Below are 13,377 nucleotides of genomic sequence, written 5' to 3'. Positions count from 1 at the left end.
TGGTATTGAGAACTGGCTGTAAAACTGGTTTTCACCAGCAGTAGCAGTGGTGATTTCTTTAAGACTGGAAGGGAAGGTCGGCTTCCATTATAATGTCATAAAATTAATGGTCAAATATGTGCTATTGTATTAACATTTTATCGACTAAAAATACGTTAGAAAACGTTCATCTCAAGGACGAGTTCATTCAGAATCAGTTACATACAGCAGGTCGGCTGACCCGATTTCCGTCTCATACATTCCTGCAGCGTCACAGTGCATTTCCCCATTGAAGCCCAGCGTCCATTGACTTCAATGGGGCCGCTTTGAACGTTTTTTTTTCAGCGCTTCAAAACTAGACGGTCATTGGATAAACGCTGCGATTATGTCCCGCCCACAGACGCTCAGTCTCTGGGGGTCAGTGGGGAGTGGGCTGGCCCGGACTCCGAGCTTCTGCGTGATGATTGGAGGGTCTGTCGAAAGACTGACAGCGTTTCTGTACTATAAGGAATCACTGAAGCGATTCACGCTCAGTCCCATCGTGGATTTCTCAAGTTCAGTCGAAATAAAAACTGCTGCAACCTATTTCTTTAATGTTTGCTTGGCGAAATAGCTTGATTTTTTACTTTTAAATAAATAGACCATTTTATGATGTAGGCCGAAAATGAGCTTCCCCTCTCTGACAGACCAGTAGCCGCCACTGAGCAGTAGTGGTAATGGCAGCTCAGGGCTCCAGACTAACTTTTTTCACTAGGAGCACAGTGGCCCCTAACTGAAAATTTTAGGGGCACAACCAGAAAATTTAGGGGCGCATACCGTAAATCAACATGCTAACCAAATCTACAAATTTCCACTGTATTACTAATAAATACTTTAATAATAGATGCAGAAATTACAATGTGTTGTTTCAAATTCAGTGTCACATTTTATTCTGCTCTTTTGAAGATGCAACAAGAAGGTAAACTGAAAAAAGCATCGCTGTCATGACAGTACAAATAAGTAAAGAAAACGGATGGAAATGTATCTTTGTGACACCAAATAGGTGCAGCCAAGATGCACAATAAGCGTGTTTGAGATCACCCAGGTGAACTCAACGCTGCGCAGATCACCTGGTGTGTGACATATATTTTTGTTTTTGCTCCAACATCACCTGTCAATCATCACAAAAATATCGCGAGAAAGGGGTGGGAGCAAGGGGCAAACCTACCCGGACACAGCTGAAAACTGAACTGACTGAAAGCTGCCCTACAGACTACAAAACAATGCATTATGGGACATGTGTCCTGATGGTTTGTGTAGTTGAGTGATTAATTGAAATAATTTAAAATACCAATTCATTAAAAAAAGGCTACATACATCACAAAACATTAAAAGGGGGAGAGGAATATTAAAACTAAATTGAATGTTAAGGACAACTCCAACTTCCTATCCTCCTTCAGTCTTGCTGCAGATTCGCCTTCATCTCACAGCCCCCCCCCCCCCCCGGCCTGGTGTCCCCAACAATCCAGGCGAGGTGCCAGTTCATGTCAAGCACGTCTATCGTTGCATTTTCCCCACGTATTTTCAGTGTGTCTAAAACTAATGTTGTTTTTGCTCGAGCGTGTTTAAAGTTCAAGCCCCGTTAGCTGTCACGCATGTAGGTGTGGGACATTTATTCTCCTCAGCTGACCCGACTCCCGCGGGACGGGAGCGGTGTGCTGTCGTAACACAGCCGTGCATAACCGTTTGATGCGCCGCAGTAACCGTAACCAAAACTTAACCTTCCTCCGGGTCTGTGTGACCCAGAGAAAAGTTCAGCACGGACTGCATGTATGTAGAAAATTACGAGCGAATAGATACGTTCTAAAGGAAAGTAAGGAACTCCTTAATGTGGTCCGGGGAGGGGGCTGTCAGGTTTCCTGCTTTCAAGCCCTGTCATTGTCCCGCCCCCAAGAGTAATTTACTCCACTGTGATTGGTTGGTCATCTCCGTGCACGACGATGAAAAAGTGTCATTCATTAAAACTGGCGGCCTGCAGTAACATTAAACTTTCATATTAAGGTGGGGGCCGCAAAATATTATCTTGGAGACCGCAAATAGCCCGCGGGCCGCGAGTCGAATCAATAGTTCACTTACTCATAGCTCAGACGCACATATCAGGTTGTGATGATATTCGTCTCCGTTTCCTTCACACAGATGTTTACGCGCGCTCTATTGTCTATAGGCCCCTCCCCCTCCACGCATTTTAGCCACTTAAAGTGGCTTTCCCTTTATTCTCACACGCAGTGGCCGCCTCACAGACGGGCATCACGCGAGTGTGTGCTCGCGTTTCATGAGTATGTGCGCGAGCGTGTGTGTCTGCCTGCGTGCGTGTGCGCTCGCGTATCATTGATTATTTCATTGATCATTGACGTGTCCCTTCCAAGTTTAATGTATAAAAAAATCCGTAGGGTAGGGCAGGCAAATTTACTGGTCGCGAATGTGCGACTGGATGTAAAATTTAGTCGCACACTCACAAATTTTGGTCGCAAAATGCGACCAAATGGTCGCAGTCTGGAGCCCTGCAGCTGTCTGCCTGAAGGTAAAAGAGCTTGTTACGCTCTGTCAGAGTCTGAGTTGTTATGAGGCTGCAGATAAAAACAGAAATTAACTCTGTTCATTTTTTATTTCTAATCTGTCTCCACTGATTTGTTTACTGTCAGTTTCTGACCTTCTAGAAATCCAGCAGTATCGCATGATATCAAATTATCCCCTAAATAATGATCGGGACGAGAACATCTTCTGGCAGTCGTTTGAATATTTGGACTGGATTTTGGTTTTCTTATGGGAAAGGTGGTCCAAAAACAGCTGGATCATCCGTACAGCTCACGTACTGCAGGAAATTCTTGCAGTTGCTTCTGGTTTAAAAGAAAATTCCCACTACAAAGATCAGGATTTGTCCATTTGTGCTGGGATTTCTCTATATTTGTCACGCTTTACCTTTTGATTTTAACCTTTTTTTTTTGTAAACCCCTTCAGAGCTTTGGCTATTTTTTTAAACCTCTGTCCTCAGGAATGGCGCTCTTACTGAGCAGGTAATCCCTCTTGATCTCCAATCAGACACTTGCTGGCTCTGTGAAATGAATAGCTCCTAGCTAATGAACTTTATCAGTACTTGTTTGACCTTCATCTTTCACACCATCAATCCCAATTTTAACTTCCACTCTTATCAAAGTCAGCTAATTGACTTGTCCTACAGAATACACGGGTGGATTCTCGACTACCTGTGTGTTTTGAGATGGCTAAAAAAGAGAAGCCCACTTTAGAGGATTTAGGGCTAACAGATAAACAAACACCTTCGTTTTGTCTCTCTAACCATGTACAACTTGATATCTGTACTAGAGAGATGGTTAGATTAGCCTACATGATCCATCCTTTACTATAATGACATTAAAACGGCCAAGCCTTCATCTATTCTCAGTGAAAATCTGAAAATCTACTCAAGTAAAGTTGTCATTTAAAATAGAATTAGTACTGAACCTGACCACAGTCTAAATAATTGTTTATAGGGCCTATACCATGCTTTTCTTAACCCTTTCACAGTACACTATAGCCATACATATGATCATAAATTACCTTTGGCACACTATTTCTATGAAATATTAGTTATGCAAGTAAGACAGCTCGATTTCCACCTTTCTCTCTTTGTGGGTGCCGCACATTTCATGACGTCATCATAGAGTCGGCAGCGTTTCTGCGTTTTGCCCACGAAAACAAACAACATCCCAACCTCAGCAAAGGTGGATGTGCATTTGTGCATATTAAAAAAAAGCGTTTTTGCCAAACATCGCTAGCAAGTTCCGGAAAAAGTGTCATGAAAGCAGAACGTACATAATGTTGGTGTGTGTGTGTTTCTAGCATCCCACTCTCTCTCCCCCTCTCTTTTCTTTTTTCCGTCTGTTCCAACAAGGAATGCATATACATATAATAATTATAAATAAAGCTTTGCCTCAAATACAAAAGCGGTTGATACAAATATACGCGCTTGCTTCTTCCCCGTAACTATCCGCTCGAATCCCTCGTCAATGTAACCTTCGTAATCTTCCAGAGCCTCCAGACTCAATTATTTCAATGTTTGTGTCAGAAGAACAAACTACTGTCCACACAAAACAGTCGAGGTGCTCTCAATCTTTATGTTGTCTTCAAGAAAAATGTGGTGAAAATGCACTCATTGAAAATGCTTTGGTAGGGAAGCAGCCTACAGTACAGCAGCATGGAAGCCAGACAACAAAAAAAGGGGCCTCCATCTTGAAAAGAGGTCCTCTTCTATCGTTGGTTGGCTCCACCCCTTACCAAACCAACACAATTAACAATCAAATCAAACACATTCCCTAAGAAACAAAATAACATTTACATGCATTTTCCTGGTAACAAATGTAACATAAATAAACAAAAATGTCTGCAATTTAACAACGGTCTTTAAACAAAAATGCAAAATAAAAAGAAATCATTCTGAATTTAAAACAGGCCTGTCAAAGGAAACCTAAACAATAGGCGGGTCCACTGGATCTCCCGGATACAGGAAGTGCCCCTAAGGAATCAGGAAGTAAACAAAAAAAACCATTGAAAACAACCAAAAACAGAAAATAAACAAAGTGAATTGCAAGAACAGGGGCCTGTTTCAGAAAGGAGGTTAAGTGTAAACTCTGAGTGCGTTAACCCTGAAATCAGGGAAACCCTGTGTTTTCCGTTTCAGAATGGGAGGTTTGTTAAACCAGAGTAAATAGAGTAAGTCAAACCCGTTTCTGAAAGAGAGGTAAGTTATACTCGGAGTCAGTGTCCATGGTTACTTATGCTGTGAACCTAACCTGGTCGGGAGCAGGTTTTATTCTCCAAACTCAAGGTTTCTGCCGGTCCCCTCCCCTTTTTAAAGACGAAGCGGTATTTTTCGCTTTAACCTTCATTGCCCACATTTCCGTCACACAGAGACAAGTGACAAGAATGGCTTGTCCTGTTTTGGAGGACCCAATAGACGAGGAGGCTGCATTAATTCGTAGAGAATTATATTTACCTCGTACGAGGATTTTGAGAAGACTCGTTTTTTTGTCATTTCCCCATACGTTTTTGTTTGAGCGTTACCGTTTTTCGTTGCAGTCAATTACATATATACAATGAAAACAACATTAGATATTGCTATGTAGATGTTTCATATGTCAAATATTGTCAACAAAGCCTACATCCATGACATGCTCACATTTTATCTGATTGAATTATGTTTTTATACTTCATTTTTAGCTGCTGCCATGTTCTTTTAATTCCTGCAGGATTACATCTACATGAAAATGAAATCAGGGACATTGAATTAGATTAATGTAACAATTACTTTTTGGAAACACAATTTGCTAGAACTGCTTACTTTCTTAATCCCATATAAACCTATACCACTTGATCAATACAAGGGTAGACAAAGCTCACTTTTAAAAACACAGTTGAATGTATTAATATTAAACTGACCAACGTTTGCAAGAGGGGAAGGTTAACAAAAAGTCCTCTAAACATTACCGACATTAAATGCAATATTCCCCCCCGATTGGTTCTGTACACTATGCAGCATTTCATGCAATTACACCAGGAATAACACTTCAAAAGTACACCTAAATATCGCCATTTTTTTATTTCACACCTTACGCTATTTAAAAAGTTATTACAGCAAATATTTTATAACAATGATTTAAATGCAAACTTGCGCATTAACTTGAGCAGCTATGTTTTCCACGCTAACTGTCTCTGTTTTGCAGATGCAGCGGTGTTGCTTTTCTTCTGGAATATGTGCTCATATTCACTGTAACTCTGCAGCAGCACGTCAAGTTCAGCTGGCGAAAAATAAGCAGACCTCTTTTTTTCCACGGTTGCCATGGTGACTCGTAATATTTGCGCTCCATTGATAATGGCTTCTTATAGTCGCGGTGCGCACGCTTAACTCCGAATCAGTCCACTCAGAGTTGATTGATCTAACTCCGATCAGCTTCTCTGAAACAGAAAACTCAGAGTTGTTAATCTCTAGATTGACCAACTCAGAGTTCAAGTTCAACCTCAGAGTTGGTTGAACCTCCTTTCTGAAACAGGCCCCTGTTGGAAACTTTACAGCAGTACAGTGTGTTCACCCACTGATGCTGTCAGAAGCAAATCCACTTTATTTAACTCTCATATCGTGACAGACGTGTGCTCTGTCTGTCACAGTCGGTAACAATATTTTTCTGAAGTTGGCGTATAATCAAGCAAAAAGGCTAGTTTTACCTGAGCGATGCTAATTTGGTAGCACAGCGGTCTCACAGCACTTCCTTTTTACTCACGTGACATGAGCCTCCTCGCATATAAAGAAAAAAAAACATCGAGATATAAAACCGTATCTCATAATGTTTTGTCTTTATAGATGCATTTTGTAAACCCCTGTGAAAAATATAGATAATGACTGTTTAATGCCTATTATCAGCTCTGTGTGCATCGTTAATGTCTTTTATCTCAATATAAGATTGTGTTGAAGATTTAGTTTTATAAAGAAGGTACAAAGACAAACTCAACTCAACTTCTCAACTCAACTTTTTTTATAAAGCACTTTAATACTAATAATAATAATAAATTGTATTTGTATAGCGCTTTAAATGGCACACAAAGACGCTTTACAACACATGAGCAAAAACAGTTAATAAGAACAGAGCTAATATAATAAAATAAATAATAATAAATTTTATTTGGACTTTATACAGAACAAGGTTCACCAAGTGCTGAACAAAACAAAAATTAATAAAAGCACATGACAATATAAAGCATAAAACACATAAAATAGGATTCCAGGTCAATTGAAAGCCAAAGTGAAAAAATATGTTTTAAGAGCAGATTTAAAAATACTGAGTGAGTCTATCTGTCTGAGGTACAGTATTACTGACTATATATCTCACTACACTATTGTGTCCTCATTTCATTGGCCAATTGATGAGCAGTACTCCCGGGGTGGCCCGATCATAGCAGTTCAAGTGGAGAATGAGTATGGTTCCTATGCGATGGATGAAGAATACATGCCTTTTATCAAGGAGGTAAGAAATCCTGTTTTTAAAAACCCCTTAAGGTTGCTTTCAGAATTTACAAAAACAAGAACAGGCACATTATGAATGTTTTTATTTTCCCCTCCTCTTCCTCTCCAGGCGTTATTGTCCAGGGGCATCACAGAGCTGCTGGTGACCTCCGATAACAAGGATGGACTAAAGCTTGGAGGAGTGAAAGGAGGTTTGTCCAATTAGCTTCTTTTTTTTTGTTTTAAGTAAATTGCCAAGAGGTCCAGGACAAGGACGGATCTGCATTCATGCATCTGCAGTTCAAGATCATTTTGTTCGCTGTGAATTCTGTGAAGCAACAGAAAATCAGCAAGATGAGAATATGAGACCGAAATTAGACTAGCTATTTCTAAACATGTGCATTGGTAACCATTGTTAGGAGACTTGTAAAAATAGTACCATTTAAAATATACCTTTACCATGCATTGAAGCTATTCTACTTTATCTGTCTCAGCATTGTTTTTTTTTAAGCATAGACTGTCTCTAATACCATATTTGACATTTTCTGTTGTAATTTTTTATTAATCAAAAAGTATTTCAGCGTTTGTGTGACGCGTCTCTTTGCAACGTAAAGGTAGACGGAAATGTTTAGCGAATAACTTTTTTGATTTCTTTCTTTGAAGCTCTGGAAACAATCAATTTTCAGAAACTGGACCCAGAGGAAATCAAGTATCTTGAAAAAATTCAAGTGAGTTTTATTTTATTGCACAGAGGTCCTCTGATATACAAAATCTGTTTTTTGGTATCCCATATCCAGCTTTGGATTGACATAGACAGCACTCATGATGTTCTATTTCACTTCATTTCATTTCATTTTTGTATAGCTATGATGCCTTGGGACTGGATCAACTGGAAAATAAAAATTGTCTTATTAAGACAAAATAGAGACCTATGGTTTATTGTTGCTGGGAAAAGCTGAGTGTTTTCAAAATGCACTCTTAATACCTCAGTTTACCAAATAATTGCAAAAACTTCCACGAATGTGTATCTTAACCCTGCTTGGCCCAAGATCCACTGTCTTGCTTTTTTTTTAGCCATCTGTATTTTCACAGCAGGTTCTTTTATTCAGTCATAACATAAAATCGTCCATTATAACTCATCACCATAAAGTAGGGCGACTTTTGATGTCAGAAGTTCTATCCAGTAGTTGGAAGAAAGAGAAACAAAGCACGTGGTCTTTTGATCTGGAGCATTCTTAGACCGGTCGACCTCTGATTAGAAGATTGAGTGCAGGTTTGATTCCCACCTTGCCCGCCCATGTGTCAAAGTGTCCCTGGGCAAGACACCGAACCCCACCTTGCCTCTAATGGATGGCTGGCGCCAGCGTCCGGCAGCAGAGCCGCCATCAGTGTTTGAATGGGTGAATGAGCCTGTGAAAGCGCTTTGAGCCTTCGAGGAAGGTGGAGACGGGCGATACAAGTATACGCCATTTACCATTTTGGATCCTGTTTTTCAGCTTGGTGTTTGTCTTTATCTACTGAGAGGCCACCTTAGAAAAGATGGCATTTGTTTGTAGTGACACAAACAAGCTCATTTCAACGACTGTATATAAAGCACTGGAATAAGTGACTCCTCCCCCTGGCGTTCCAAACAGGAAGTACCTACTTGCTCCAAGAAGTCAAAATCCCATAGACTTGTATTGAGAAACAAACAGCTATTACTCAGTTATTCTATTTTTGACCATTCAGATGCCTCAGTAAATACATGTAGTGAACGCTGGCCCCCACCTCGAACGTTTGATGGACAAATTCTCCTGAGGCGCTTTCAATGAAAGAGGTGTGGACTTTGAACATGCTTACTCCTGATTGGCGACAGTAGTCGTCTTAGAAACATTGACTCAGATTGACCCTGCCTTTCATCTGGCTCCATCATGGTGACGTCCGTATTGCAGAAAAATGGCGACTGAATTGGCTTCATTTTGCTGGAAGTAAGACATTTTTATTGGGTGACATTGCCCACGCTCAGTCCAGTTCTCCTATACAGTCCATGATTTCAACATCAAAGGTTGGTAAAGGTTGGTAAAAATAAAAAAAATCACCTACAATGTTTTTGTCACAAGCATTAGATTCAAACACGACTTTAAACCATACTGTGACGATGTTTTAAATTTGGACTGTTTTTGTTGGTTTGAATGAGAACTAAATTGCCTTTGTGACTAGTCATCTTGTGGTTACTTAGTTAACTGACCTGCTACAGGTACTTTAGCATTTAAATTAGTTAAATTCGGGAATTCAAAATGTTTCTTCTTCACTGAGAACCTTTTAGAACTGGCCTGTGTTCTCTAACTCTTACTCTTGCACTACAATACGTACAATTAAACCATTTTGTTGTAATGCTGTGAGTTTATTCAAGTCAACAGATGCACCCATGTTTACAAATGTCCTTTTCCAACAGCCTCAGAAACCAAAGATGGTGATGGAGTACTGGTCTGGCTGGTTTGACCTATGGGGTGGTCTTCATCATGTATTTCCTGCTGAGGGTAAGACTCACCATTGCACAAGAAGACGGGGTCTTTATGAGAGGAATGCTACGTTCACGCCAGGCACGTGACATGTGTTTAAGAACACATGTCACGGACTTTCTACTGTTTACTAGCGCATATCCACCACCTACAGTGGGAGGAGGCTTTGGCACGAAATTTTGAAGCGGTGAAAATCTCACAAATCTTGCTCCTGGCTTTTTCTTTCACAGCTCTATTCCGATATCTGTAAGACTAGGTACCATAGAAATCCAACTAAATTAATTTCTCCTCCATGATCAATTTTACATGGTTGGTGCTTCCATGTATTGAAAAGACTTTGCCCATACATCACTACCAAATTTGATTCCCTGTTTGGTCAGGGTTTAACTGCTTTAACTTTTAACTCGTGTTCAACAGCTGCACGTTTTGTACGTCGAGACCTAAAATGCTCGAAGAAACTTGTGTAGCGATGCGTGAACGAGAGAATTTTGAATGCATAGCCCTGAAACACGCATTTATGTAGACTTTTCATTGGGAGAGGTGACTTGAACACTCTCTGACCAGGTCGACGGGAATGTAGCATTAAGGCAGGGTTTCAGTCGGTGTAGTAGTAGTTTTTGTAGTAGTTGTGCAAGAAGAAAGCTTTCAGACAAGCCATTTTTCTCTGAAAAATGTAACTTGTATAAGAAAAACAATAAAAAGACTGTCACAAGTGGAGAAAACATGCAAATATTCCTAACATAGTCATGTCCTTACAAGTTCATTGAACAGAACAAAGCAGCACGCCCAGCAGCAGGTCACTCCAATATGGAGGGAGTTTGGCTCTTGGATTTCCAAACATCAGCAGAATGCCTCCAAAAAAATGAAAACTTTATTGACATTTCTAAAAATAAATGGTGATTTAAGCAGACTTATTTTAAAAAACAACCAATAATTAGTAGAAAGTCAAAAACAACATGTAAGCAAATTAGTTAGCATAATAAAATGGTTCAAGTAAATGATATGAATCCCTGTACCTTTTTTTAATATTAAAAGGACAGTATGATGTGTCTCATAGCTTTAATACTTTTTCTAAATGTTTGACCTTTATTGCATATTGTAGTTCAGTTTGTTTTTCTGTCTCCAGTGTCTGAAAAAAGATATAATATACATGTATGAATTAAAAAACAAGCAATCTAGTACACTGTTATTGACATTAAAATGGTTATTAAGGGTATTTCAAAACAAAAGGCTAGCTTAGTTTTGAAATTCACAGATATGCAGAGCCAAGTTATTCAAATCCTGTAGTATGCATGCAAAACAATACAATTACTGAATTTACTGCACAAAAGAGCCAATAGGAGTCATTTATTACTGGTTACTAGTTCTGCGGTTTTTGGTAAGTTTTATATACCGTAATTTCCGGACTATAGAGCGCATCTGATCATAAGCAGCACCCATTACATTTTTTTTTTAACTTTTTATTTTTGCTTTCTCATCACAACAAATAAACAACAATTCCCTGAGATACATTTGACCACAAATCCACATCCAGTAAGGTGTACAATATATATATATATTTTTTTTCCCAAGTTAAAACAAAAATTGCATTGAGGAAATATGAGACAAGTACAGTAAACCCTTGTTTTTCGCGGGGTTACGTTCCAAAAAGATCCCGTGATAGGCAAAATCCGTGAAGTAGAAACCTTTATTTTTTTCTTACTATTAATATACAATTAAATCCTCTATTATACATTGAAAAGAAAGAACAGACCATTTTACAGGCTCAACCATTTGTTTCACAAATAAAGTACTTTAGAAACGTTTTTTTTCAACAAATAACTTCTGTACTGTACTGTCAAATAATAGTTTTAATCATCAATGTGAACAGAAGGCTTCAAATTGCGGAGATTAGCCCCGCCCACCGCGACCCGATTAATTGGATTAAATGGGAGAAAATTTAAAATGATTATGAAAAAAATACAAAGTACAGTCGGACAAATAGTGACTCAGGTGTATTTCACTGCTCTTCAGACTGAGCCGCTGCATCCTGACTCCACCCTGCTGTGTTTTCTTCTTTTGAAGCCCGCGGTGCAGCTGTGTTTGTCCGGGAGAAGAACATAGTGATTGGCAGTTGTTGTCGCTCTTTTTTTCTATGGGTTTTAGAGAAACTCAAAATAGCAAAAGAATTTGCACATACGTAATGTACATTTGGTAAGCTGTTTTACGTACCTGTTCACTTTAAACTGCAACGTTATTGACGCACAGGTAGAAAAGAAGTGGAGTGACTTTTTAGCCAATCAGAATGCAGAACACAATGCACGTTGCAAATCCGTGAAGTAGCGAAACCGTGAAAAATAAACCGCGTTATAGCAAGGGATCACTGTAGTTCAGTTAAACAGATACTTATACAACCATGAATAAAGGTACATATTACAGTTACAACCCCAAATAAAGTTTAACAGTGTGCCATCTACGTTCAAAGACATCAGTGTTTAGTCGTAGGGACGCTGTCATTTTTTCCACCAAATAAATATGTTTGATTCTTTGTTTCCATTCTGTTAAAGATGGTGATTCGACCTTTTTCCAATTTCCTGTTATTTTTTTTCGTTTTTTTGCTACCAATAATAAAATGCGCGCTATATATATCTGATCAGAACCAAGATCCCTGGGAACACACCCAGCAAACACGACATGGCACTCCAAGGAAGGTTTTGTTCTAACATTGTTTCAATCTCCCTCTTAGTAGCACCCATTACATTTTTAAAGGATAAACCATTTAGTACATAAGCCGCACCTGTCTATAAGCCGCATGTGCCAACATTGAAACATGTGTTGTAGAATGAGGATGTGTATGTGCTGAAACCGCGCTGCGTGTGTAAGGAGGAGGGAGCTAGAGCATGCAGCAGAAGTTTGTTGGGGGTGCTCGTTCATGTTTAAAATACAGAGTGAAGGAGAACTGTAATAAAAGGTTTCCCCAGAAGAACAATGAAGGATTCTTTATTAACCCGCTCTGGAGGCTCTGAGGGTCCGGATGTGGAATTGAACCCCGAAGAAAGGTCCGCCTTCTGCGGAGAGGATCTCCCCTGCATTTTCCGACCACCGTCAGAAAGAACAAAAGTAATCGCAGGAAAGGTTCAACACATGATATATTTACAAAGAAAGACGGTACACAGAGTTTTCAAAGTTTTAATGATATACCTGAGCTTTTCTTTCCAAACATTGCCTGTGATGCGGCAGGAACACAGCAGCAATATGGTAGAAAAAACACTAACAGGGCTGGTTTAAAAAAAACACATACAGGTAAAAGTCACTGAGAGCAGCAGTACAGGCTGCCCAGAGGCGTGCGCCATAGGGTTTATTCCACAATAGTGACACACCGTAACACAGCACTAACTGGGCTATTTTAAAAAACATAAACGTAAAAGTCACTGAGAGCTTTCATCTTCCTCCTGTGCACTGAAACCATGGAAGTCTTCCTCCTCAGTGTTGGATTGGAATAGTGTCAGATATTCCAATTCACTCTTACCCTTTCTGCTTGAGCGCCCCTAGTGGTCGTTAGAAAAAAATGCATTAAAAAAAGAAGGAAAAAAAATGCATAAATCAGCCGCATCATTGAATAAGCCGCAGGGTTGAAAGCGTGTGGCAAAAGTAGCGGCTTATAATCCGGAAATTACGGGTACATACATTTTTTATTTGATGACTGGTTCAACTGCGCAAACTATTTTTGAGTTTTGGGTAAAAGTCTGGAACCGGTTAAGAATAAAGCATGAGCAACGGCCCAACATGAACAAGCTATAAAAAGTGTTACAACAACTGCTATTGTGTGAATCTGGGAATAAGAAGCATCACTGCAGTCTTTTTGCACAGTGTTTATTCATCACAAAT

The 13,377-nt window shown here is 39.5% G+C and overlaps 1 protein-coding gene across 2 annotated transcripts in view; it reads left to right on the top strand.

Moving 5' to 3' along the window:
- glb1l2 (galactosidase beta 1 like 2) overlaps positions 1–13,377 on the top strand; it is a 44,222-nt gene that overhangs the window by 3,996 nt on the left and 26,849 nt on the right. For both annotated transcript variants that reach the window (XM_004075932.4, XM_011482948.3), the window contains exons 6-9: positions 6,939–7,031; positions 7,140–7,221; positions 7,673–7,737; positions 9,444–9,528. In XM_004075932.4, coding sequence (XP_004075980.1) covers positions 6,939–7,031; positions 7,140–7,221; positions 7,673–7,737; positions 9,444–9,528 — 325 coding nt within the window. The remainder of the gene's footprint in view (positions 1–6,938; positions 7,032–7,139; positions 7,222–7,672; positions 7,738–9,443; positions 9,529–13,377) is intronic.

The sequence above is a fragment of the Oryzias latipes genome, chromosome 13 (assembly GCF_002234675.1).
Source record: "Oryzias latipes chromosome 13, ASM223467v1".
In the NCBI taxonomy this organism is placed as follows: Eukaryota; Metazoa; Chordata; class Actinopteri; order Beloniformes; family Adrianichthyidae; genus Oryzias; species Oryzias latipes.
Note: the sequence above shows the minus strand (reverse complement) of the source record. Positions and strands in the feature narration are given on the sequence as shown.